The following is a 27,865-nucleotide window of genomic DNA, read 5'->3' as shown; positions in this document are numbered from 1 at the left end:
TGATTGATTTTAGTAGCCTAGGGTGTCCTCTTTCAGAATCTGCCGGGTGAACCTTGGTCACCCCTGAGCGTTTTGAGAAATTCAAGATGGCGTCCAAGACGACAGCCACGTAAAATAATTGAATTCAAAATAAGTGTAGGCCATCTCGGTGCGGTTCGGGCAAAATTTCTCTAATGGTACGCGTCATGGAATATGCCTGTCTTATATAGCCTGGCTGGTACAGAAAAATAGGACGTTAAATCTCAATTCATCTCCACGTGATCAACTGTATGATTAAGCACAGCCATATGTGGGATTCCCCATTTTTAAAAAGAAAAAGAACAAAATAAATTGAAGCTATGCATGTTTAATTTGACTACTGATAAATTTGACAATTAGAAAAATACATTTGAAAAAAGCATTAGCTGTACAAAAGAAACCACTATACTTACTACAATATTGTAATGGAAAAAATATATGAGAAAATTCACCCACAAAAACGATCAAAAAGTATTCACAGACAGGGTTGGTGCTACCATTAGGATAAGCTGTTGTCGAGGTACTGACCTCAAAGGGGGTCAAATTCTGAGCTTTCAGGACTACAGTTTTGTACATATTATATCTATTCTATATATTCACAAGTGCTTTTCACTCTTCTGTACATAACATCTGTATTAGAAAATCAACAAGTTGAAAAACTCTTTTAGTGGTGTGGTCAAGAAGTTGTGCAAAACAGTCTGTTACCGCCTCTGCCAATGGCAGAACACCTATCAAAAACTAACATAAAACATACCTACATGTCTTTCAACAGCCCTGCCAATGGCAGAACACCTATCAAAAACTAACATGAAACAGACCTACATGTCTGTCACCAGCCCTGCCAATGGCAGAACACCTATCAAACTAAGCATGAAACTGACCCACAGTGTACCTATTGCAAACATTTAACAAATATATAAAATCAAGTATTTTATAAAAATAGTAGATTTTTCATTGCAATCAATTTATGTGCAGACTAGAAACTAAACCATTGATGTGCCAGATGCTGTGATATTATTATTTCTTAATGTCTGATAAACATTGACCAAAAAAATCAATGCATCACATACTATGATAATTTCATGAGAATAAATTGACTATTAGTTTTTAGATATTAAATATTATTTATATGTTTAATACATGTCAGCCACAGAGTTTTTAAAAATTATCAGGTACTACGTCTGTGGTCACCTCTTGCCAGGTCAAACTAAAATCATTATTTTTAAAATAGAATGAAAAAAACTTTCTATCAGGATTCCTAAGTTTCTCTATCAAGCAAATATACATTTAATCAAAAAATAAAGCTCAATTCATCGCATGATCAGAGTTTTGATCAGGATTCTTCAGATTTTATCAAGCAAATGATACATTTTATTAAAAATAAGTGATGAGACACCAATATACAAGAAAATAATATTATCAGCCAATAATAATTCTACAGTAGATATTGCTTGTGCGATAAATTTCATAATAGGATATATTGCTTCACATGAATTTGATTGGTCAATTGAAAAGGAAGTACTTTTTTTATTTTCAAAGAACAATTCATTTTTTATTAAAAATAACTTCTTTTTTTTATTAAAAATAAACTATTTTTATTAAATTGACCTTGATGGAAACACTGGGTCAATATAAAGGACTTTGCAATGGTGGAATTGCTGTCAAAAAATGATGTATCACTACGCCGTAATGTAATCAGGTTCAGTAAAAGTGAAATTTATAGCAAAGAATTATATTTATTTTTCTGTGCATGTAAGAAAGGATTGGGTGATAAATAAAACCTCCTACTCGTCTATTTTGATATAAAAAAATACTCGTAGGAGATTCTCTATATACATTTGAGAACAAAGAGTTAAAACCACAATACAGATAATTATTTAAATAGAAATTAGGGTTTGATATTGAGATTTTCTTTCCCTGGATTAGATTTCAGAAGCCCTCATTTTTGTGAATCATTTGGTGCAGTTCCAATCCAACATATCTTTTTAAATAATATATCTCACTTTTGTTTTCAATTTTGGCAGCTAAGAACCACGATTCTTGGTTTGTGTACTCTTTGTCACTGTACACTGTTTCAATATAAAATATTCACCGAATTGGACCATGATGATATGAACTCTTAGTGAATCCCATTTTAGAAATCTCGGGTTTGAGTGCAAATTCCATCCCAGATCCCGGGATAAGAATTCACAGGATTTTGAAATCCCTAAGATAAATCTAAAACATATAACACATAAAAACATGAATAACATGGCATCCATGTACACGAGGTGAATTTAAGGAAACAATCAGAAACACGACAATACAGTAATTTACTTATTGGACAAATGTTCAGTCTAACATATTTTTGTAAATAATGACAGGAACTGACACTGGAATCCTGGTATCATTTAATCTTGTGTATTTAGCCCTAATTTCTTTCATATTTATTCAATATCAAATCATTGTTTAAAAATTTGTAAAAATCATTTAAAATCACCAAAATTCACACAATTTGTACTTGTGTCCAGTTTAAAGCTGACCATTCAATTTTGATAATGAGTGTCCAATTTACAAGCGTTTAATTTCTCGATCACTGTTAAAAAATAAAAAAAACAATTGATTATTGATATATAATGATTAATATTTGAACAGTGGTTAGGAAATCAAATTGATCCACTATGAACCGATGCCATCGAGAGTTGATTATGGTCTGGATAAGTTAAATAATGTCTAAATATTAATTTAGATAACATTTCAGGCCTAAAGAAAGACCTGTAATTGGCAGATTTAGCTCTTGCATAAAGATTTGATATTAAACAAATGTTAAAGAAATTAGTGCTAGATACACAAGATGAAATGACCCCCATGTTACAGTGTGATGATCAGCTGATGATGAGTGACTTTAATCACATGTCATTTCCGTCCATTTCCATGTCAATTCCGTCCTCCTCAGCATCCACGTCTTCATCAATTTCTTCAACTGAATTTTTCCCTTTGATCCCTACTCCACCTCCCTGTTTGGCCAACAATTCTTCGAATATTTTAGCCTTTTTATATTTCTACAAAAAAGTAAGAGATTTCAAATTAAATTCAAAACCCCAAATTCTCAAGTGTCTTTATCATTTTCAAGATTTTTTAACTGCTATATAATCATTGCACATCAATGAATATTTCAAACACAAGATCCTTTATAAGAGAATAAGAGAGAGAGAAAGAGAGAGAGAGAGAGAGAGAGAGATGTGTTCAACATCAACTCACTAGGTCATTGGGGGAATAACATATGGTTCAATTCATATTTGCTTGGTCAAAGACTTGGGAGGAAACCGTAGGACAAAGAGAAAACCAATAAGATTATTAGTCTGGTCCCCAATTCTTCAGGAGTATCAGTCTGGTTCCATCTCGTCAGGGGTATCAGCCTGGTTCCATCTTATCAGTGGTATTAGTCTCATAAAAACTGATCAGGGGTATTAGTCTGGTTCCAAGTTGTCATGGGTATTAGTATGAACTTGTGAGGGGTATTAGTCAGGTTCCTATTCGTCAGGGGTATTAGTCTAGTTCCCACTCACCTGGGGTATTAGTCTGGTTTCAACCCGCCAGGGGTATTAGTCTGGTTCCCACTCATCAGGGGTATTAGTCTGGTTTCAATTGCATAGTCACTCAGATGCAATCATTTTGAGTACACAATTTAGAAACAAACAAGTGTGTATTGCACTTACCACATAGTTTGTATGGTGAATCCTATATGTCAGATGTTTTTTGTAATCTTTATCTGGGTTTGAGCTTGGGAAAAACATATCACAAGCATGACAATACATTCCTTTCATCTCTTCTACAACTTCAGCACCTATAAATATAACCAATGATTCTCATGTTTATATAAATCACATTAATATAACTAATGATTCTCACATTAATATAACAAATAATTCTCACATTAATATAACCAATGATTCTCACATTTATGTAATGTTACATAGCGACGCTTAGTGCCATCTTGACACATGAAAGTCATTTTAATATCAACCTGTCCACTATTGACACTCCTCACTCCTGGTGGTCCTGCTGGCATTCATTAGTCATTATGTAACATCAACTTGTGGCTTGAGTGTTTTATTTATCTTCCTTTGTCTGATAAGCAAACTGTACTGAATGTTAAATCTGATAGGATGCAGTAGCCAGATGTCTAATGAGATCCTTTGTCTAGAAGGGTTTATAGACCCAGAATACAAACGAATCGGCAGACGAGCCCAAAGCAGAGGCCATGTGCGCCTAGAGAGGAGGCTAGGCGTGACGGAACGAGGGAGAGCGTCTTTGTCTAGAAGAGTTTATAAACCCAGAATACAAACGAATCGGCAGACGAGCCCAGAGCAGAGGCCTTGGGCGGCTAGAGAGGAGGGTAGGCGTGACGGAATGAGGGAGAGCGTCTTGGAGTTGGCACATTTGTGCCAAGCTAGGACATGGCTCCCTCAATACAAGTTAGTTATGGGGTCTTTAACATTAAGATGTTTGTACTTGATATGTAATTACAGGAACTTGTATTATAAGATTGTGTGTGAAATCGTGGTGTGAAAAAAAACCAACCCAAAACTTTAGTATATATGTATAGAACTTTTCAACCAGTGTTTGATTCTTTTGACATTTACATTTTAAGATACTTATATTCTGCTTCTTACATATCAAGTACAAACAAAAGCTGACAGGGTTATGTTCACGAAATTTTGGTCAATGTTTTACATACCATATACGGTATCTGTTTTTACTGCATCATATTCTGGAACACCCGTCTTTATGTTACTATACTTCAGTTTAGTCTTTGGATATTGTTTTACTAATCGACGAATCTGAAACAAAATATAAGTTTAATATATACTGTAATGAATAATGAAATTGGGTTTAATGTCCTACTGTTCTGCTCCGACTGCGCTAAGGAAGACGTGCATACGCCATACAGTGTGCTATGAGGGAAATTTTTCCCAGGCAGCGGCACTATGGCCTACTCTTATATCGAAGTCCAACTGCCCAGGAATCTTTTACGTGCATTCCAATGTATACACAGGACCTTGGTTTTTCGTCTCATCCAAATGACTAGGCAGCTGTCCTTGTCAGGCCCTCTGTCATGCACAACCGACGGATTATCCTGATGAACTTTCTCGGTCAAAGCAGGGATCGAACATGAGACCTTCAGGCTAGCGAGCCAGCGTCTTACCCACTTAGCCACCATGGCTCCAAATGTGTATTAAGGGTTTGATGATGTTTTGATGGAACCGAACTAGGGCTGGGTATTGCCACTGCAGTCACGATACTACAGGTATTGCAATTCAGGTGCTACTATACGATTCGTATCTAGATTCATAACCATGTCAATATTCACCATGTAAACAACAGGAGAAAGAAATAATTGATATTTTTAGTCCTGCCGATGTCAAAGAAATAAAAATGTTTTATATCAAGATATTGATGTGGATCAAAATAAGGACCACAACAATTTAAGACTGTTTGTGTACCTATTGATAATGTGTGACATGGATAATTAAGAGCAATAGGTTATTTACAAAAGCGACAAAAAACATAAAAAAGGAATGCAATACACTGATTCAGAGTATCGCGATTAAGTAGACGAATCGTGACAAGGTCAATCGCGATTCATTTCTTAGCAACACTTCCTATTCTTTAATGTTGGCATTTTTTTCACTACTGTAAAAATGAAAAAGAAACTTAAGTCACTAAGGTCAAATGAATCTGTACTTCGTAAAGATGCTTTTCGTCTAATTTTATCATCTAATTTTAACCAGATTGTAATCAATAACACCAACAAGAAACAAATAAATAAGTGAATGAAATGGGGTTTAAACTTTAAAGCTGTGCTTTTCTGCACCAAACAGGTTAATGAGGACAGAACAACCAGGCTAATGAGGACAGACCAACCAGGCTAATGAGGACAGACCAACCAGGCTAATGAGGACAGACCAACCAGGCTAATGAGGACAGACCAACCTGGCTAATGAGGACAGACCAACCAGGCTAATGAGGACAGACCAACCAGGCTAATGAGGACAGATCAACCAGGTTAATGAGGTCAGACCAACCAGGCTAATGAGGACAGACCAACCAGGCTAATGAGGACAGACCAACCAGGCTAATGAGGACAGATCAACCAGGTTAATGAGGACAGACCAACCAGGCTAATGAGGACAGACCAACCAGGCTAATGAGGACAGATCAACCAGGTTAATGAGGTCAGACCAACCAGGCTAATGAGGACAGACCAACCAGGCTAATGAGGACAGACCAACCAGGCTAATGAGGACAGATCAACCAGGTTAATGAGGTCAGACCAACCAGGCTAATGAGGACAGACCAACCAGGTTAATGAGAGAGAGAAATGGTGTTTAACGTCCACTCGACACTATGTCATTTTGGGACTAACAAATGATTCAATTTTTTTTCAATAATTCGCTTGCACGTATGGGTCTTAAGAAGTGGGAGGAAACCGGAGGACACAGAGAAAACCCACAAGGCTGGACAGGAGACCCTTCTCCTTGTCACGAACAACCGGGAAATCGAAATCAAGCCAGTTGACTCAATGACAGACCTAATGCTAAAACGCGAACGAGCTAACCTTTAGGCCATGCAACCCGCCTTTCGTGCAAAGAATGGACTGATTGGTTTTTTTTATAAATTAATAACATTGCTACTTTAGTTTAAAAGAAGGAATAGTTTACCCTTCTATGTTCCTGGCTACTCATATGATGTTCAAGTTCCAAATGATGACGAAAGCTTCCTGTTCCACATAGGATACAGCCCTTTTTAACCTTCTGCATACGGCCCTGTAGTTAAACAATAAGATTAATCAAAATTTTAAATTGTCGTGGTATTTATTTATTTTCCAAAAACATGTGGTTCAAAGGTGGCTCAGTGAGTGGCTTCAATTATTGTTTAGAAAATTATTCTCATGAATATTACAATAAGGGTTTTTTCGAATTGTCGCAACCTTCACCAAGCTAAATCCGTCTATTTTGGATCTTTATTCTGGCTTCAAATGCTATATGTGAAATGAAATGAAATGGAGTTTAACGTCCTACTGTTCTGCTCCTAACCTGGGCTAATGAAGACGGGCATACGCCATACAGTTATCTATGAGGGAAATTTTGCCAGGACAGCGGCACTACGGCCTACTCTTATATCGAATTCCAACTGCCAAGGGATCTTTTACGTGTACGCCAATGTGTACACGGGACCTCGATTTTTCGTCCCATCCGAACGACTAGACAGCTTTCCTTGTCAGCACCTCCGTCCTGCATCACTGATAAGGGAGAACCACGCCGTAAAATCTGGATGAACTTTCCCGTCCAATGCAGGGATCGAACACCCGACCTCCAGGCTAGTGAGCTAGCGTCTTACCCACTTAGCCACGTGATCCCCAAATGCTATATGAATTATTGTTTAGACAAGCCTATACGCACCTTTCTAGGCCATTAGATTGTTGTGATATTGCATGATGAAAACCAATGGTTACAAGATATACTTACAAGATGGGGTTTTATTAGATGATGGTTTGGCTCTCGTATCTTTAAATTACATGATGGACAAAAACTTCTGAAAAGGCAGAAAAAGAAAAAAAAAATAATAATAATAAACAATCTTGAATGACGTAGTACAAAATCTGTACTCGCTATTTATTGTTACTTGATTGTTATCATGAAACTACATCCAAAGGAGAGAGAAATGTGTTTTAACATCCCCTTGACAAAATCTAGGTCATAGTGTGACAGACATATGTTACCATTTTATTTTAATAATTTGCATGCACGTAGGTGTCTTTAACAGTAGGAGAAAACTGGAGAAACAAAGGAAAACTAACGAGGATGGGTAGGCAGCCGGTCTCCTTGTCATGTACAAGCGTGAGATCAGATCATGCCACTTGACTTAATAATAGACCTTTTGATCCAAAGCAACCCCCCCCACCCAAACCTATTGTCACATGCATTATTGACGTTTTGTTGCTCCCTGTCTTTATGAGCCTAGTTGGTGACGATAGTTGGACATTGAACCCCATTTAATTCCATTCTTTTGGTTACACTGCTGTATTTTAATCTTTCGCTGCTGGTGGCCATTGGCCCTGGTTTTCCCAGTAGTGATTGGGGGTCATGCATAAGGCTGGTTAAGCTTACTCTTTTTGTAACTCTTGAAACCCCTCCCCATTTCAAGGATGTACATCAACCCTAATCAAGACTCCATTTTTACTGTGCTGCACTATAGTTTGTTAATCTAACCCAATCAAGACTACACAAATGCTGTACTTTTGTATAAAAATTAACAGCAATCAAGACTACATTTGCTGTACTGTTGCTTGGAAATCAACCCCAATCAAGATCATAGGGTTGTATGAAAATCAACCGTGATCGATTCAATGGTCAAACAATAAAATCCCACATAGAAATTCACACTAGGGACCGGGTATCATTCAGATTTGATGAAAAAAGGAAAGAAACTGAGCTTACCATCTATAATCTAATACACAAACTGGGCGTTATTTAATGAATCTTGATGGTATTTAATACTTTCTGCGTGGCAATCTATTAACTGAATATATGTGTATTAGATTATAGATGGTAAGCTCAGTTTCTTTCCTTTTTTCATCAAATCTGAATGATACCCGGTCCCTAGTGTCATGGATATCATCATTTGTATTATAGTTTTTTCATGAAGGCCAGGATGGTAGAAAGGCTTCTGCAACCTAATCCTTTACCCTTCTTAAATAAAATCATTATTATGGACAAAGGTGGGCAATAAAAGGTAAAATCAAAGACGGTAGTTGGTACAAGTTTGATGACCTTACCCAATGAAACTGGTTGCTAACTCATTTCCTGTTACAGCAGGTTTATTCTGAAATGAAATTAGCTTTGTTAGAGATATATTCTTGACAACTGAGATACTACTAATTGGTTGGTATTAAATATAAATATAGCTAGAAAATATAAATTCTTTTTTCTTGGTCCATTAGAATATCATACTTTCAAATAAAATAATGTATGTGGCTCGAATAAATGACCTGATTGTGTTTCAATGCAATATACTTTTAAAAAGTCTGATAAATTTTGTTTCCTAAGAATATGAAATGAAATGAAATGGGGTTTAACATCCTACTGTTCTGCTCCGAACTAATGAAGACGGGCATAGCCATACAGTATGCTATGAGGGAAATTTTGCCCGGGCAGCGGCACTACAGCCTACTCTTACACAGAATTCCACCCGCCAAGGGATCTTTTACATGCACGCCAATGTATACACAGGACCTCGGTTTTTCATCTAATCCGAACAACTAGACAGCTGTCCTTGTCAGGCCCTCCGTCCTGCATCACTGACAAGGGGGAATCTCATCGGAAAATCTGATTGAACTTTCTCGGGCCAATGCAGGGATTGAGCATCCGACCTCCAGGCCAGCGAGCCAGTGTCTTACCCACTTAGCCTCGAATATGAAATAAACCTAAAGATGCATTATGTAAGAGCTAAATGTACCTATTGCAGGTCTTTCTGGCTTCAAATGTTATGTAAATTATTTAAACAGTTCCATGAACTCATATGTCAACCCTGGAATCAACTCTCTCGACAATCAGATGGTTGAGATATTGAATGGTTTAGAATATAGGACAGCATTAAATAACTTATTGATAAATGGATAATCTAGACTTCGTTTATTGTAGTAGCAATATTATACTTGACAATCAAGGCTACATTTTTATTTACCTATATCTTGTCAAAACTTCAAAGCCTCATAACCACACTCGAAATAAAGTAATTTTAATATACTAAACAGCAAAAGAAACGTCAGTTTGGTATGTTACTCTGAATAGATGCACTGTATAAAACTTGCCAAATGTTTTTATTGTATATTTGTGACCTCATCTCCAACTTTACTGGAGCTATAAGGCTCCTTCCCAAACACAGAATTGAACTCCAGGAAATGTTCTCAAAATCGCAACCTGACTTCTGAGATGGTAATATGTTCTCCATGATTTTCATGTAATTCATGCTGCATGTGCATTGATCCATTTAGGTAAGTCGTTTTCTAGAATGATTTGATTAAAGTGCTTCTCTGATTTTGAAATTGTACTGATGTTTTTTTTGCTGTTTAATATTATATTCATTTCTCATTATGTAGCAAGACCGGCCAGCTCTTTATCTAAATCCTACATAATGCATCTAAAATAGCTAATATGAAATAATTACACTATCACGGTTAGACTTCAATGACATTAATCCAGGTAGGGGTTTTTGAAGGCCTTGACTTTGTCCAATACTTCTTTTATTTTGTTTATTTAAAATCTTATTTTGTTGGTTGGGTCCTTTATTTTGTTGGTTAGGGCCTTTATTTTGTTGGTTAGGGCCTTTATTTTGCTGATTAGCCCCTTTATTTTGTTGGTTAGGGCCTTTATTCTTGTTCTTGTTACCTAAAACATGAAACAAAGAAGTAAAAAAATAAAACCAAAGGTGAGGCCGATATCACATACTAAATATATAGATGATACATATTCATTAATTAAACACTTGTCTTTTATAAAGCATCAAGCAATCTAACTGCTTTATCTATACCTAGTTAAAGCAGAAAATATTTGTGATCAAACTAACTGCTCATCCATACTTACACTGTGAGATTGGTATCGTTTAAGCTCGCGTAAATAGCATTAATTTCTGTCCTGTGATCAAATATTCATAACTATAGTTAAATTTTGGCTAATAGTGTTCTATTTGTACTTGTATCGAATTTAAATCTCAGTGTTTAATTTTGATTACCAAGCGTCTAATTAACTAGTGTTTAGTTTGTTGACACGTGCTTAATTATAAGCGTCACATTTAATTATCACGACTTTTCAATAATTAGTTGGACCGTTCAATTTCCGGAGCCATGATTAAAATTAGTCAATGTGTCCAATTACGCAAGGTGTTCAATTTTGTTGTCAAATATCCTATTTCACGTGCGATGTTCAGTAATTACAATGTGTTTAGTTATGAGTCATCGTTCAGTTTTGCCGCCGAATGTCTATTTTACCGCACAATGTTAGATTCGCTGAACTGTGTTTTAATACTGTAATAAGTGTTAGTTTTCGTACTGACCTCTTGCGATACGGTGAAATATTTTTCAGGTTTCATACGACGGTAGGTATCTGTATGCCTGTCATTGTCAGGGGATTATTTTTCAAGATCACTACGGTGAAACAGATGTTGGGTTTTTAATGACAGCGTGACTGTCCCGAAACAACGCTTTCTTGAGATGCACATATTGTTTTGACCACAATCATAAAACGTGTATCTATATAGTTAAGGCATGAAATATTTGTGATAAAACAGTGATTAAGCCCGTTTATCATGTACTCGTTAAAACTCGCGTTTTCGCCTGTTACATGGAAATTGTCCTATTACATTTGCATTAGACCAGTGGTTCTCAACCTTTTTTTGCCAACGGCACACCTTGGAACACATGAAAAAATTAGCGGCACACCTAGCTAAATATATATGGAAAATATTTGTATTTTGCAAAATAAAAACATGACAAGTCATAGACGGCATACAACCGTAGATACAGACTAGTCATAGACACATAGAATGACCCAAACTTAACAATGAATGAAGAAAAACACGGCTATGAACTTACTTTATTGCAGTGTTTCAAATTTCATCAGTCAGATAGATGGATTCTTTAGTGAGAAATTTTCTTAGTGTGCCGTTTAAAATTTCGCGGCACACTGGTTGAGAATCACTACATTAGACCTACTTTTTCACCAGCGAAAAAACACGTAGATGAAATGTGGGCCTCAAGACTCTTACTCACCTTGATTAGTGTGTTTATTTGATTGGAAGTCCTTTTTTTCAGGAACAGGCTTCATGTTCCCGAAATTCTGTCTACTGCTACTACTCTTCTGTCCATCATTTTTCTTGTTTAGCAATCGCTTTCGGCTCTGATCCTTGTTTCCTCTCAAGAAAGGAGTTTCTAGGGGATACCCTCCTCCTCCTCCAAGATACGATTGTCGTCCATGATTATAATCTCTAGTTATTGGTTGAGGCTGAAAGATGGAGGAAATCATATAATATGGAAATGAAATGAAATGGGGTTTAACGTCCTACTGTTCTGCTCAGAACAGGGCTAATGAAGACGGGCATATGCCATACAGTGTGCTATGAGGGAAATTTTGCCCGGTCAGCGGCACTACGGCCTACTCATATATCGAATTCCAACTATCAAGGGATCTGTTACGTGCACGCCAATGTGTACACGGGACCTTGTTTTTTTATCCCATCCGAATGACTAGACAGCTGTCCTTGTCACCCCTCCATCCTTCATCACTGACAAGGGGGGAACCACGCTGGAAAATCTGGATGAACATTCTCGGCCAATGCAGGGATCGAACACCCGACCTCCAGGCTAGCGAGCCAGTGTCTTACCCACTTACTGTGATCCCCAATATGGGATAAAAAGAACGATTATCTCCAACTCACAGTGTCCTGTATTATAGGCCTATTTATACTGAAAACAATTTTTATTTAAAAGAAACATAAGGTTTCCAAGCAACCAAACACACACACACACGTGGATAAATCGTGGTGATCCTATCAAGTCTAATCATTTATTGGCGTTGGTCGTAGCAATTGCGTTGATCGTATCGAAACGTATCCCACTATCACGATTCTTGCTGCGATTGAAATCGAGGTTTCAATCGTGGAGAAATCGTGGTGATCCTATCAGGTCTAATCATACATTGGCGTCAGTCGTATCAATCGCGTTGATCGTATCGAAATGTATCCGTGGACACAATAAGGACAATCTTGTCATAACTTAGCATTAGATAGCAACCATTTGCCTAGATGATATTGGAATAACAACAGTAGAAATAGGTTGGTATCTGACTTACACATCATTAGGGCAGCTTGCGCTGGGAATTGACATAGGACCAAATACATGTAAGAACCAAGATAATAGAAACATGTATGTTTGTTGTGTTTAATAACATCGCGATTCTACTCACACTACCCTCAGAACTGTGGCACTCCATTGTTATTCTGTCAATTTAGAGTCCAGACAGACAAACAAGCATCCCTGTTTCAAATTTAAAGATAAATGTACCATTTTGAATCTTTCTTGAAATTCAGACTGAATTTCAACACATGGTGAATAAACAACCCTAGATTGTTGTCAAGAGTTTGATCCAAAGAGCATGTGCCATTCTAAGGTGTTTTTACGAGAAAACAAATCAGTTTCGATTACTTATCTCATTTTGTACATGACATATAGGTCTCGAGTTGGTATTTGAATTGGTTCTCGTAAACGCGACGAGTTGCCTCGCAAGGTGGCTGAAGACTGAAGAATTGAAGAAAATTGTAAAAAATTCATTTTTCTTTATTCTGTTCTTGGCGAAACCACCCAAAAATAACAACAATAAGTTTTAACAGTTGAATGTCCCCAAATGCCCCTTTTCTTATTAGGAATGTCCATGATATTCATATTTTAACATGAAATTCAAAAAGAAAATGAACTACATCGGGGACGTCGTGCCCCTTGTTGGGGACACCATCTTGGAAATCAAATCGTCAATCAGGCAGGTGAGCAATTTGGAAGAATTGCATAATCGATCTGGCAAATCGTCATGGTAAATACGACAATTAGGTGAAACCGATTAGGCTAATTTTTGCCGTATATGTGTTTGAAAAGGAATTGCAAATCGATTGCCTCAGATGTAGCTCCTTTACTACTCAAGGAGCTATGATGGCTCAGTGAGTATAATGCTGGTGGCTCACCAAGCCGGAAGTTCCAGGTTCGATCCAAGGAATTTTCCATTTAAAAAATTGGTTTTACGCAACAACAGTACTAAGAAAGACATGAAATTCTGACTTTCCTCCTATCCTTAAATGAATTCCAAGACTTCTTTTTAATGAAGTTATGTGTATAGGGGACATCGGTTACTATACTATCCCACAAAGGGAAACTAGGCTGGAAAACATACAGGAACTTTTCTCAGCCAGCATCAGGATAGAACTCATCAGACAAGTAGGACGTTATATTAGTAAATGGGGTTTATCCTCCTACTTTTCAACATCAATTGGGATAATAATCAATTGGGATCGAACACAAGACCTCCAGGTTAGCAAGCCAATGTCAGACCCACTGTGCCATTTTGTGTATAGGAATCTGAACATTACGCTGTTGTACAATAAGCATTACAGTGAACACTTAGTGTATTTGGTACATGTACATGAATTTTTCATCCAAAAGGAAATCACTCATTATCCCATGTCAGGAGTTTTTCACGTAACATATACAAGTGCTTGAAACAGCTTGTCGCAATGTCAGAAAATATGACCCAAACCTTGCTCAGTCGACAAGTAATTGTAAAATCAGTGGTAGTGGCACGAAAAATTAGGTTTGGGAGACTAGACTCAAAACACAGTTGCATGTACATGTTACTGTCCCATTTGTTTTTCCCAAAGTGGGGATTCTTTTTTTTATGGTTATACCGGCTAAAGAATTTTTTGGACGAAATCGCCATGAGAACAAGACGTGGCAATAAATAAAATAAAACCAAGTACGAACAATCCAAACCATAAGACAGAATTCAAAGTCCTAAAAAACGTTACAGGCAAAATAGTGTATTCAAGCAAAATAGTGTAATCAGCAAATGGACTGCTCCTCGTGTACAAAATACACGACAAACAGTGGTAACAGGTGTCCAGAAAGATGCATTATGTAAGGTTTAGATAAAGAGTTGACTGTTCTTGTTATAATAGTCCAAAAGTAGTTAATGGAAAATGAATATAGTGCAGACTTGATTCAAAGTGCTTTCTTCTGGGAAAAGTTATGACTGTTTGAAGATGTAGGTTCGATCATTCATCCTTGTCTCGATTATCCATTTTATCGTTAAATTTTTAAAAATCGTGCAGGTGTTCAAATCCATTTAAATCTCGACCATCGTCTGATCTGGAGAGTTGATTATAGACTAGCCAAAATAAAACCCTGAATAGGCAGATTTTGCGCTGCTATAATGCATCCTTAATAATTACCGGTATAGAGAATATTAATTTTTGCATACAATTTACATTTGGGCCGACACAACACAGACAGGGCCAGCAGAATTTGATTTCCACTTGCCAAGAGTTTCAAGCGAGAGAGAGAGAGAGAGAGAGAGAGAGAGATATGGGGTTTAACGACCACTCGACACAAACCAAGTCAGTTTGGGACTAAAACATGGTTCAATTTTATTTCAATAATTCGCTTGCGCGTAGGGGTCTTTAGCAGTGGGAGGAAGCCGGAGGACCCGGAGAAAACCAACGAAGTTGGACAGGCGACCCTACTCCTTGTCACATACAACTGGGGAATCGAAACCACGCCAGCTGACACTAGGGACCGGGTATCATTCAGATTTGATGAAAAAAGGAAAGAAACTGAGCTTACCATCTATAATCTAATACACATATTCAGTTAATAGATTGCCATGCAGAAAGTATTAAATACCATCAAGATTCATCAAAAACCGCCCAGTTTGTGCTACCGTTTAGTTTGAAATCGGTTGTCTAGTTTATGAAACTAAATGGTCATAAACTGGATGACCAATATCAAAACTAAACTAAATGGTCATAAACTAGATGACCGAAGTCAAAACTAAATGGTGTTTCTTAAAAACTAAACGGTAGCACAAACTGGGCGTTATTTGATGAATCTTGATGGTATTTAATACTTTCCGCATGGCAATCTATTAACTGAATATGTGTATTAGATTATAGATGGTAAGCTCAGTTTCTTTCCTTTTTTCATCAAATCTGAATGATACCCGGTCCCTAGTGTCACTCAATGACAGACCTTATGATACAGCGACACATGCTAACCATTCAGCGATCCAGCCCCCCAGAGTTTCAAGCAATGAAAGCCTTCAGTTATCAAAATAATACACTTTCTGGTCCCAAAATATGTAAAACCAGCTGCAAAATGAAATGAGGTTTAAAGTCCTGCTTTTCTGCACCAACCGTTTGCAAGACCACGGTTTTAGTTGATGTATTAAAGAAATAAGAGATAAACAGGGTTTAATGTCCACTTGACACAAACTATGTCATTTCAGGACTAACATCAATAAAATCACACAAAAACAACAAATATGTGTTTGCATCAAACTCAGTCAAGGCATTTATCTGATAAACAATCAGTTTGGACATTCAACCTCAATTAGAAGGTGAGTTATTGTATTCTTGGTTAATCAAATTAAAGTCTCTACTTACATGTAGTAGAAGTAGAAAATGCACATCAAAATTAGTCAAGGTATTGATGTAATGAAACTATAGACCAAATTTCACCACTCTCACAGTCTCACTTAATTAAAATCAAAGATGTCAAATTGCTTATCATTCTGGTTAAAATGAGCAGAAATTGGTCATCATCTCCGAATTCCATCAAGGCATTCACATAATGATAACCAACACCAAGTTTAAAGATTTTAGCTCAATAAGAAGGAGAGTTATTGTGTCCTAAAAAATGGGACAGACGAACAGAGAGACCCATTCTAATAGTCCCCTGATTTTTAAGGCCAGGTACAATTTATGTTCAAAAATAAACTAAAATATCTTGATTAATAATTTCTAGAAATCTAGAAATGTATTATCCAGAGTTTATGGCAATAAACGATGAATAACAGTTGATAATTAATCTGTACAATAGATTATGTATAGAGACCGACAACTTATATGTTTGTGTCACACATTTTTATTTGTAAACGTTATTTGTTCATAAGTGAACAATATTAACTTTACAGTGTAAGTGACAGCCATTGTAAGTGACAGCCATTGTAGTATTAGGTGACTGGTAGGCTAGAGCCAAGCCTGGAAATAAGGCACCTGTCACAGAAAATGTCAGACACGAATCACACGATTCAGGCTTTGTCAGACTCAAAACCTCTGGTGCCTGTCATTTTGTCCAGCACTGATTTGTCTTTTTTATTGATATTATTAAAAAATGTCTGCCACTTAGTTGAAATAGTACCTGACATTTTGTCAGGTACATCTAAAACCGTTATTTCAAGGTCTGGCTAGAGCTCAAGGTGCTACACTCTTGACCACTAGGCACTAGACCATTCCAATCCCACCTTAATGGGATGAATGGCTATATTAAATCAAAAATACCACTTCAGAATAAATAAACCAATTAAATCAAACGGATCAATTTAGTTGCATCAAATAGCATTCAAATAATGACTTAAGATTACCTGAACAGTAAAATCAGCATCCAATACGACCACTAACGGTAAGTCATTATTGTACATGCTTTTATTTCATAGCACAGAGTTTAATTTATGTTTTTCCGAAATTCTCAAGAGAATTATCAGAATTCTACTTCAATTTCAGTATCCAACATGACCAATAACAGTAAGTCATTATTGTACCATGTTCCTGAAGCAACGACTGTGAGTTTCACAACATCTGGCCGTTGCTTGTTTACTTCACAATTCTCAAACTTATAGCTATGTTATCTACAAACACGTGAGCAGTAGCGTCCAATCAGAGGTTGTGACATCGCGACCTCCACAGAAAACTTGACATTGAATGAACCTAGAACTTTGCAACTCGATTATCACAGGTAGACATTTTTGCTTGAAAGCGCGAGACTTGGTATTCGCGACGATCGAGGAATCTGATAGGCTAACAATTTGGGTTTGTACCCAATCAAAATTTGTGCCGCAATATGCAGGGTATTACGTGAAGGCCTTGATAAGATGTACGTAGTTAAGGCAAGATCAAGCCTTCTATTGAAGATGTTATTGTACATGCTTTTATTTCATAGCACAGAGAATTGATCAGAATTCTACTTTAATTTCAGTATCATACGATCTGAATAAACAACAACTTAATTGTTTATTAACCAGTACTTACCATGGTGGAAAATCTTCCAGGTTCATGATCATATTCAAATGGAAACGAATCTGAACCAAATGAAGGATCCGGTCCATCCAATGTTGAAAATCTTCCAGGCCTGTGATCATATTCAAACGGTGGATTCAGTCCATCCATTCCCATACCCATGGGTGGGGCATCATAGGTTTTACCCATGCTAGACATAGGCATACCCATGGGTGGGGCATCATAGGTTTTACCCATGCTAGGCATAGGCATACCCATGTTCCCCATATTTTGCCCTGGAGGCATTCCCCTGTTTGCCCTGGGCATACTCAAGTCACTGCCAATACTGGGCATAGGCATTCCAATGTCATGCCTATCTGGCATAGGCATTCCCATGTCACGAACCAAAGGCCTATTTGATATAGGCATACCTTGGCTACTGGCCATGTCAGGTCTTGACATATTGGTGCCCATATCAGACATGTTGATGGATGAGTTATCTGCAGAACCTGATCCACTAAAGCGTTTGTTGATATTGGTCTCTAGTGTCTTCAGTAATTTGGTTTGTTTGGACAGTAATTCACTTGCAGCCATCAATTGTTTCTCTCGAAGTTGAAGTTCATTTTTCATTTTCTCTGAAGCTTCCTCATTGTTCTTCATTTTCTTTCGACTGGAGCTACATGAAGGGAAGAAAAGCCATTATTTCAAGATATAAATATCAATGCATTCCAATATTTACTATTGATAATAAGCAATCATGTACTAAAATATCAATGCCTTTCACTTTCAATATTTATTGTTGCTAATAATAAGCAATCCTGTACTGAAATATCAATGTATTCCAATATTTATTGTAAATAAGCAATCATGTACTAAAAAATATCTATACATTTCAATATTTATTATTGCTAATAAGCAATTGGGCATTGAAATATCAATACCTTTCAATATTTACTGATAACAAGCAATTATGTATTGAAATATAAAACAATTCAATGTTTTGTTGATAATAAGCAATCGTGTGTTGAAATATCAATACACTTTACTCAAAAATTGTAAAACGGTGGAAACACTAGAATAAGTGGACACACTAGGTCAGTGATTCTCAACCTGTGTTCCGCAGCACACAGGTGTGCCATGAGATCTTGCTAAGTGTGCCGCAAAGTTTTTAACGGCACACGAAGAACCACCTGATCCCAATTGAGCACATTAAGAAAATGCAAAAAACCATGTGATCCCAATTGAGCATTCACTGGTGTCTACTGGTACGTTTATAGAGTGTTTTTATTTATTTAGTTTGAATCATTCTAAGTGTCTATGACTAGTCTGTATCTACGGTTGTATGCCGTCTATGACTTGCCATTTTTTAATTTTGCAAAATTGAAATAGTTTTCATATATATACTCTTCAAAAAAAGTAGGGGATATTGAAATTCAAATACCTATGCAGGTTGTGATCGATATGATAGATAGTCATGGACACTTGACATGCTTTGAGAGTATGTTCACAGCTGAAGAACTTATCGCCCCAACAGAACCACCGAGCTGCAAGTGCGACACGCCATAGCGCCATACACGTGGGGAGGGGTTCATTGTCAAATCTGACACTTCAAGGAAGAGTTGGTGAAAACTGCCGCGTGCTGGTTTATCCTATCCATGTTTGCTTTTCTATCGGTTCTTGCATAAGATTTACTGTTTAGCGTATCCTTGCTTTAGTGTGTTTCATTTAATTTACGATGAGACGTTTCCAACATGATGAACGTCTACGTGCTATTGGCTTGCTTCAAATGGGTTCTACACAGCAAGAAGTAGACAACATGCTTAATGTGTCACAGTCTGTGATCAGCAGACTGTGGAACCAGTACCAACAAACACACAATGTTGATGATAGACCTCGTTCAGGTTGTCCTAGAGCCACTACACAAGCCCAGGATCGATACATTCATACACAGGTCCTGCGAAATCAAGGACAAACGGCTAACCAGCTTTCTGTAAACTTGTACCAAGTTACAAGAATTCGAGTTACTCCCCAAACGATTAGAAATCAGCTACATGCAGCCCATTTGCATACGCGACAACCGCGTGTTGTGCCTCCATTAACTCGCCAGCAGATGGCGAACAGGCATCAATGGTGTAGGCAGCGTAGAAATTGGGGTAATCGTGGATGGGCACGCGTGTAATGAGTCCAGATCTACTCTGGTTTTCACCGATAGGCGTGCTCGCGTTTGGAGGCGTGTAAATGAGCATAATGCTAACGTTAAAGTCAGACAGCATGACAGATTTGGGCGTGGGTCTGTTATGGTGTGGGGAAGAATCACCATGACTGGCAGAACGGAATTGCATATTGGTTAAGGAAGGGTCACTGGTGTGTACTACCGTGACCACATCCTGGCACCGATAGTTCTGCCCTTTGCTCAACGTGCAGGTCGACGTTTCATCTTCAAGATGATAATGCCGTGCCCACTGTGCTCGTGTCGTGAATGACTACCTCCAGGGTCACCATATTGTCGATATGCCTTGGCCAGCCATGAGTCCTGACCTTTCCCCTATAGAGCATGTCTGGGACATGACCGGGAGACATGTTTGTCGACGTCAACGTCAACCGACAACATTGCAAGAATTGGCCGTGGTACTGCAAGAGGAGTGGGTCAGATTGCCCCAAATCGTGATTGGACGGTGGTGGATTAATTACTCATTTTTAAGACAAAAATCCATTTTCACTTTTGACAGTGAAATGGGTCCGTCAGATAAGCTGCCCATACATGTATGAACTGTTTATGTTCATGTGTAGGCAATTGACCTGTTATTAACCTACACTGATTACCTCTAATAAAAACAGCAGTGCATTTCCGCAGTTTTGTATTGTTTCTGAATATGCCCTACTTTATTTGAAGAGTATATTTAACCTGGTGTGCCGCTATATCTTCATGTGTTCCAAGGTGTGCCTTTGGCAGAAAAAAGGTTGAGAACCACTTCACTACGTGAATTCTCCACCTGATTCACCAGTCAGTGAATCACCTTTCACATCACATGATTCAACATGGCAGCGACCATGTCTTCAAACAATTATTTAACTTCTTGACATCAGTGGAGATGGGCTAAAGAATTCTAAAAATTGGGCGAATCGCACACGCTAGGCGAATATATCAAAGATGTTCGATTTTGGTGAATCATTTGAGCGAATAGAAATTCTGCCGAATGACGCTAGTGTTTCCGCCGCTTTAGGGATTGAGGAACAGACAAAGCAATCATGTATTGAAACATCAATGCCTTCCGTAATTTATTGTTGATAATTAGCCATCATATACTAAAATATCTATACATAATCTTCGAAAGTCTTGGATTGCTTTTCCTTTGAAGCATCAATACAACCCCTGCAGGTGGAATGAAAGGCATTTTCTGTGTCGATGTTTTAACAACCATTAAAATACAGATGTGATGTCATCCGTTGATTATATATACATGTAGTGTACGGGCAACTTGGCAATAGTACATTATTTATACGAGATGAAAAATATGCGTGAAAGTGTCTGTTTTTTTAAGTTGTTTAATTGTCTTGAGCAAGACATTGCATAATATATTGAACCAATATTCACTCGGACTAACGTCCTTGTGCAGTATCAATGTATTATTTAACATAACGAATAAAGCCCAAAAGCGCAACTCCTTTCTGGTAACAGACCTTAGTTAGGTTAAATAAAAATTCAAACCGAGACTGGATACACTTTTTGGATAAATATAACTGTCGTGAGTTAGAAGCAGGTACCCGTTGGCACGCTTTCGTTTTATCGTATTACGAAAAACATGTTATTTTGTAGGAATATTACCGACATAAATTTGAATACATGTACCATACGGGAACTACATATGATAAATAGTGAGATATACCTATTTTTTTATGTACGAATTTGAATATTTTTTTGTTGACACATGATCTTAAATAACGATAAGACAAGAGTTTACCCCTTTTTTTTTCGGTAAAATGTTAACAAGAAAATTTTTTGAAATTTTGAAATAGCAAAACTGGCTTATAGTGAGCTGGTGCCACTCATTAAAAGAACTAAACTGGATATATCCTGAAGGTTCTTCAGGACCCATGCCAGGATTCATAATGAAATGAAATCGATTTCAACGTCAACTTTTCTGCACAAACTGTGTATATATGCAATGCAGACTGCTCCGAGAGAAATTAGACAGCTGGGTTTCTGCCTACTCCAACTGGAAAGGGTTCTTTTATGTACACGCCAACAAGTACACAGGACACTGGTTTTTGATACCATCCGAACCACTAGACAATGTTGCTAGGATTTGAAGCAGGGGTATTCTACAGTCTCGAGTACAGTGCCCTGACCACCGTAGCTCCCTCAATTTTAGAACTATAGTAATATATAATGATATAATATAGTTAATAAATATTGTTAATTTTTTATGGATTCATTTACCGGTACCAATATTGATATACACATGTACATGTACATAAAAACAATGTAGAAATTAAAATAAATATTCAAATTGAGTTTGGAGACAATTTGAAGAGATTGTAATAGAAAGGGTTGAAAGTCTTGTCAACCTGATTCTGTGTTATTTAGCGCAATAGAAATCCCATGCCAAAAACTTGCCGTAAAAGACCGTTTCAATGGCTAATCCATCACATCAAGCAGAAAGCAGGTTATTTAACAACTTTTCCAGATCCTAATGTAGTAAAGACAAGTAAAACGAAATTTTGAACTCTAAAAAATGAAACGAAATTGGATCTGTGTTTTACTCAGATTGACGCGTTGTAACAGTAATTCTTAGGTCAATGGATATTTGTTTACCTGTGCATATATCATCTTTAAATTACAAAACGGTAATTGGTAACATCTGAACTACTTGGCATCCCTGCTGACGCCATTACTGACAACCTGGCTGGAAATATATAATAAAACTCACCCTCCCATGTCATAATCAAAATCTCTGTCATCACCATTATCATTATAATCATCATAACCAGAATTTCTTCCCTGAACATAATCCATTTTACTACAATACACAATAAATTTTTTTTTTCAGCAATAAGAATTAAAGGAGCTAGATCACTAATATTTGGGACCTAGAAATTAACACAAAAGGGTCGTAACGGATATAATTATGTAATATGAATGTATAATCTGATTTACATTTAATCATTTCCGTTTTTACTCTAATTTCAAAACAGTTATGTTCCGTGAAATACGCCAGAAGTCTCAATCGAATGTCAATCTCTAGCATCTGGTTATTCCAGTCTATACTGATAGTATTTATTGCGCATGCTCTCCAGATAAGAATATTCCATCACTGTTTGGCATGACTTGGGGAATATGTCTAGCCTCGTTCTTCGAGTCCCTTGTTACAAATGGCACTGAAACTCATTATGGTACATGATTCGTGTACCAATGGTAAAATGTTTATTTTGTCTTCAATAGTGGATATCAGAAGTCCATCTTTATCAGGTAAGATCACAACATCAATGTTGATTTAAATTGACAAATAATTTGTATTTTCAATGTCGAAGACTTTGGATAATGATATTGAGTTAGAGACTGACCTACTTTAATTTGATGTGTAAGGCCTACAATTTTACTAAAACATACAATAATTTTCAATAATTTGACCACACTGATCAGCAGTGAATATGCACTAGGCCACTACAATTACTGATAAGGATGACATTGATGCGACTTAATGAGTCCCAAATATTAACTTTTTTTTCTCGAAAAATTAAATTCTAAAACATTTTTTTTTCTATTAGAAAAATGAATAAAGACGTTTGAAGTATTTGTGGGTAAAAATTATTTTCTATTTAGTGTGAATGGGTAGGCTATTAAAATGGGTAAAAGGCACCATTCTGCCCGAACCAGTAATGTCTTATGTAAACAATACACGCGCCAATGATGGACGCCGCGTGATGTGACGTCACGTGTTAAAGGAAGTTATCTTTTACAGAGAAATTATTAGAAGACTTTCGTAAACCTCTGTGAAACAGATTGTAATTTGATGTGTAGGGCCTACAACTGATTCACCAGAATAAGAGTAGAATAAGACAGTGTTGGGATTTACATTGTATCATAAATATTCAGCCATTTTTCTTGGATTGTCTCCCTTGTTCTGAGTTTGTTTTCATTTTTAGTGAAGCCTTATCAATTTTATTATTTAAATTGACTTTGCCAGTCTATGAAAAAATAATTTTGTATTTGACTCAGTTTGATAAAGAGTTGGCCTACATCAGTTGTATTCAAATTAAATTAATGCCTACCTATTGCTGAAACAATAATAACTACATTTAAAATCCATGGAAAACAGAAGGTCAAATATTTTAATAATATTGATTATTTTAATTATACTTAGGTCATACAAAAAATATAATTCTTGTTCTCTGACAATGAATTATTCCCAAAAATCGGATAAGTGGTGAAGTTTTTGTTTTTGTGTTTTATTATGTCAAATGATCAATAGTGGGCTTAAATGACTTCTCACAAACACCACATTTCAAGGCACTACATTTATCTTATCATATTGTTCAATGTTTGAATATCCAGTATCATTTATGAATACCGGTATCAATAACATTTATCGGGATTGTGTACTCGATAATTGAGCCTACGGTACATTTTCTAACTCATTCCTGTAACCCCGGGAAAACATTTACAATGAAATGAAATGGGGTTTAACGTCCTACTGTTCTGCTCCTAAACTGGGCTAATGAAGACGGGCATACGCCATACAGTGTGCTATGAGGGAAATTTTGCCCGGGCAGCGGCGCTACCGCCTACTCTTATATCGAATTCCAACTGTCAAGGGATCTTTTACGTGCACTCCAATGTGTACACGGGACCTCGGTTTTTTGTCAAATCCGAACGACTAGATAGCTGTCCTTGTCAAGCCCTCCATCCAGCATCACTGACAAGGGAAAACATTTACATAATTAATAAGACTTTTATTTTATTTTTTAAAATGAAAACAGGTCATGCTGCTCATTTTAAAAGAGGCAGGAGTCTTTGTGAACCAGAATATTTTTTCTACATGGCCTTACATGTGATACTGTTTTTAAAGTCACCAGTTTTCATGAACACAAAGAATAGCAAAGAATAATAGAAGTACATGTACCTTGGTTGTGTATTTCTACTATAAGATGGTACAGCAGGATAATCTGGGTTATCGCCAATACCACGGTTAATAGTGGATGACGACTGTTGTCTGTATTTTGACGGATCAGGGTAGCTGATGGTGCCTTCGGACATCAATCCATATCTTTTGTTTTTATTGGTCTGATCGTAGTCACCTGACCATCCTCCATAATAATCTCTATCTACTGATCGTTTAATACTGTCACTACTAACTCCACCCCAATCATATATCTGTTTTGTATTCATTCTTCTTATAAAATATTTTTTCCTGTTCTGAAATAAATCATGTTCTTGAGTGAGAGTAATTGGTAAGGGAGGAGGCTGCATACCATTGTACAATCTGAATCAGATTTTTCTGATTAAGCCAATAATGCACTTCCTGATACATGTACATGTACTTTTGGTCTATAAAAGTGTGAATCATTATTCGATTTTCATAAAATTTTCACCATGTGATGCCTTATGTCATTTATGATTTCATAGAACTAATTTTACATTTTTATTATCCCCGGAAGTAATGTCATTTTTGCAAAAACTGTATTTTTAGCAGGCCTTCACGTAAAAGGAGGGCGATTGTTCTCGCTCTCCTGGATGTCAGTCGAGGTGCGCTTTTTATAGCTCGCGTCAATGTCTAAATCGTCTCCCCTCAACGAAAATAATCAGAAAAATATACCGGTAACGAAAAATACTGTCAATATCAACAATCAACTTGCTTTTGGGCAACAATACCAGTCAGATTGCCCCAAATCGTGATTGGACGGTTGATTAGGAGCATGCCACGACGAATTGCTGAATGCATCGGCTAAAAACCTGAATAAATATTTATATAGAGCGAAGCTCCAAAGCACCACGGATACACTGGGCAAAACAGGCAATGTGCATGTCAACTTACCAAATCTCGCCCAAGCGAGATCACGTAACTAACAAAACTAATTATATCCACCAAATCTCGCCCAAGCGAGATTACGCGCCTCATAGAACTATTTTTATGATGCGTCTAATCAATGACGTCACATATTTTTTACATCAATGAAAATAATTCTCACACTTTTTTGTTCTTTTTTTAAAAAACAAAATTAATGTATATAGATCTAATTTAGATCTTAATAAAAACTAAATTATTTAACATTTTTTGTATCACTTGAGAAAATTAATCATGAAGGTTTTATATTTGACAATAATCAGCTTCGCTCTACTCAGGCAATGCCTGTTACATATTATTTTAAACGGATAAATTAAATATTTGTGATTACTGTTTGACCCATGCCATAATGCGGCAATGCCAATGATTGATATTGACGAGTTATTGCATTGACAGTGTGAGTAGAGTGACACTGTACCAGACCATTTTTGCTAAAGCATAGCGCCTTGATACAAAATAACAAAAACAGTGATTCTCTATTGCTTAATAGCTTCTTGCCCACCATAAAACCAATTACCTGTCCGTTTAAGACTGATAGTGATAAACAAAACAAATTTTCTAAGAAGCACAGAAGGTATGCTTAAAATTTTTGCTGCTATCGATTACCTCCCTTGAAGTTGTACTTGATTCATGTGATCATATTTGTAATCTGCTCAAAATAGCGGGGTTTTTTCGCACGCACCATCTTTATAATCAAGTGCGGGTAGACTTATCACGGGAATTCACCGGAAATTATTATAAACCCCGGAATTCACCAGAACTAATTTTGAAGATATCAGAATTCGCCCGCCAAATCTTCCTATTTACTTATATTTACAGTAATATTAATATTGAATTAGTTAAAACACCGAAAATCACAAGAATTCACTTTGAAAACATATACATGTAATACCGGCATTCACTTTCAAAATATTAGAATTCGCACTTAAGATCTTAATAACAATAATGATCTATTTATAAAGCACTGAATCAATCTGATTAAAAAACATGCAGATCCTATTTCGTTTCGTTTTTGATAGTTCAAAATCTCGTTTTGCTTGTCTTTACTACACTTAGGATTTGGAAAAGTTGTTAATTAGCCTACCGGAGTTCTGGTTGAAGTGAGGGATTAGCCAATGAAACGGTCTGTTACGGCGAGTTCTTGACGTTTCCGCGGAACGTCATAGGGTCAAAAGTCGCTCGTACGACGCCGGATGCGACCTTACAGTACAACCAGTCAGATATTCATGTAGGAGAACGCTAGATCGGAGACAGTCTTGCACATACATGTATGAAGTCATATGTGGATTCTGCGTTAGGATTAGAGTATAAGGATTAGCCTAGCCCTGTTTCCATCACGACACTTTGTCGAAATCTGCAGGTCCTAACCCTTACCCTAACCCTTAACCACAATCCACACTATGACGGCATTTGTGCTAAAATGTGTAGGAGCGTCTCCGATCTCCCTTCATTCACTTTCAACATATCGGAATTTCCACTTACTAATATTATTTTTGCATTAATAATAAATTACTTTAAGACACCGGAATTCACTTTGAGAAAATACAAGAATGTATCTGTTGTAAGAAATTAAAAGAAATACTCGTGTTCGTATCATATTGGACGGCTAATTTTCGTCCTGGATCGCTGACTACGCTCCAATATGTTCGCTCATATATTTTATTAATGAAAATGAACCGACTGTTTTCTGTTCAGACATTACAGTTTCACAAAGCTGGACCATTTTCATACATCCGTAACAACTCAAGACAAAGAACGGGCTGATTATTTATTCAACCCTGACAAGCACATCTATTGGTTTGGTATTTTTCTTAATTGGTTGCTTGGGCCGGGTTAACGTATACATCCATGGGGGTGGGGATGGCGTATGTTGCTAGGATGGTTGGTTTGTCTATAATAGAGGAGTATATAACTTGGATGGGGTGGGT

The 27,865-nt window shown here is 36.9% G+C and overlaps 1 protein-coding gene across 3 annotated transcripts; it reads right to left on the bottom strand.

Moving 5' to 3' along the window:
* Positions 1-330: 330 nt before the first annotated feature.
* On the bottom strand, positions 331-26,548 carry LOC126816107 (uncharacterized). Of its 3 annotated transcripts, XR_007678240.1 has the most exons (13): positions 26,455-26,548; positions 24,996-25,288; positions 22,803-22,892; positions 17,905-18,547; positions 11,831-12,062; positions 10,231-10,451; positions 8,840-8,886; positions 7,530-7,596; positions 6,723-6,827; positions 4,739-4,841; positions 3,717-3,844; positions 811-3,059; positions 331-746 (listed from the first exon to the last, which is right to left on the bottom strand). XR_007678240.1 is itself a non-coding variant. In XM_050542307.1 (12 exons), exons 2-12 carry the CDS (start codon positions 25,259-25,261, stop codon positions 2,907-2,909), a joined length of 2,055 nt encoding a protein of 684 aa, XP_050398264.1. In that variant the 5' UTR covers positions 25,262-25,288; positions 26,455-26,548; the 3' UTR covers positions 331-2,906. The 3 variants fall into 3 exon arrangements, 1 of the variants encoding a protein (XP_050398264.1); XM_050542307.1 differs by having other exon boundaries at positions 331-3,059; XR_007678241.1 differs by lacking the exon at positions 17,905-18,547 and having other exon boundaries at positions 331-3,059.
* Positions 26,549-27,865: the final 1,317 nt, after the last annotated feature.

This window comes from Patella vulgata, chromosome 3, assembly GCF_932274485.2.
Source record: "Patella vulgata chromosome 3, xgPatVulg1.2, whole genome shotgun sequence".
Classification (NCBI taxonomy): domain Eukaryota; kingdom Metazoa; phylum Mollusca; class Gastropoda; family Patellidae; genus Patella; species Patella vulgata.
This window is presented reverse-complemented; position numbering and strand designations above follow the sequence as displayed.

Excerpts from the sequence above, each read along its gene's own strand:
- LOC126816107 (XM_050542307.1), bottom strand. The coding sequence starts at position 25,261 with ATGAATACAAAACAGATATATGATTGGGGTGGAGTTAGTAGTGACAGT. Across the intron at positions 10,452-11,830 it reads AAATAAACACACTAATCAAG|GTAACAAGAACAAGAATAAA; the intron begins GTGAGTAAGAGT and ends TTCATGTTTTAG. Across the intron at positions 8,887-10,230 it reads TGAAGTCTAACCGTGATAGT|AATAAACCTGCTGTAACAGG; the intron begins GTAATTATTTCA and ends ATTTCATTTCAG.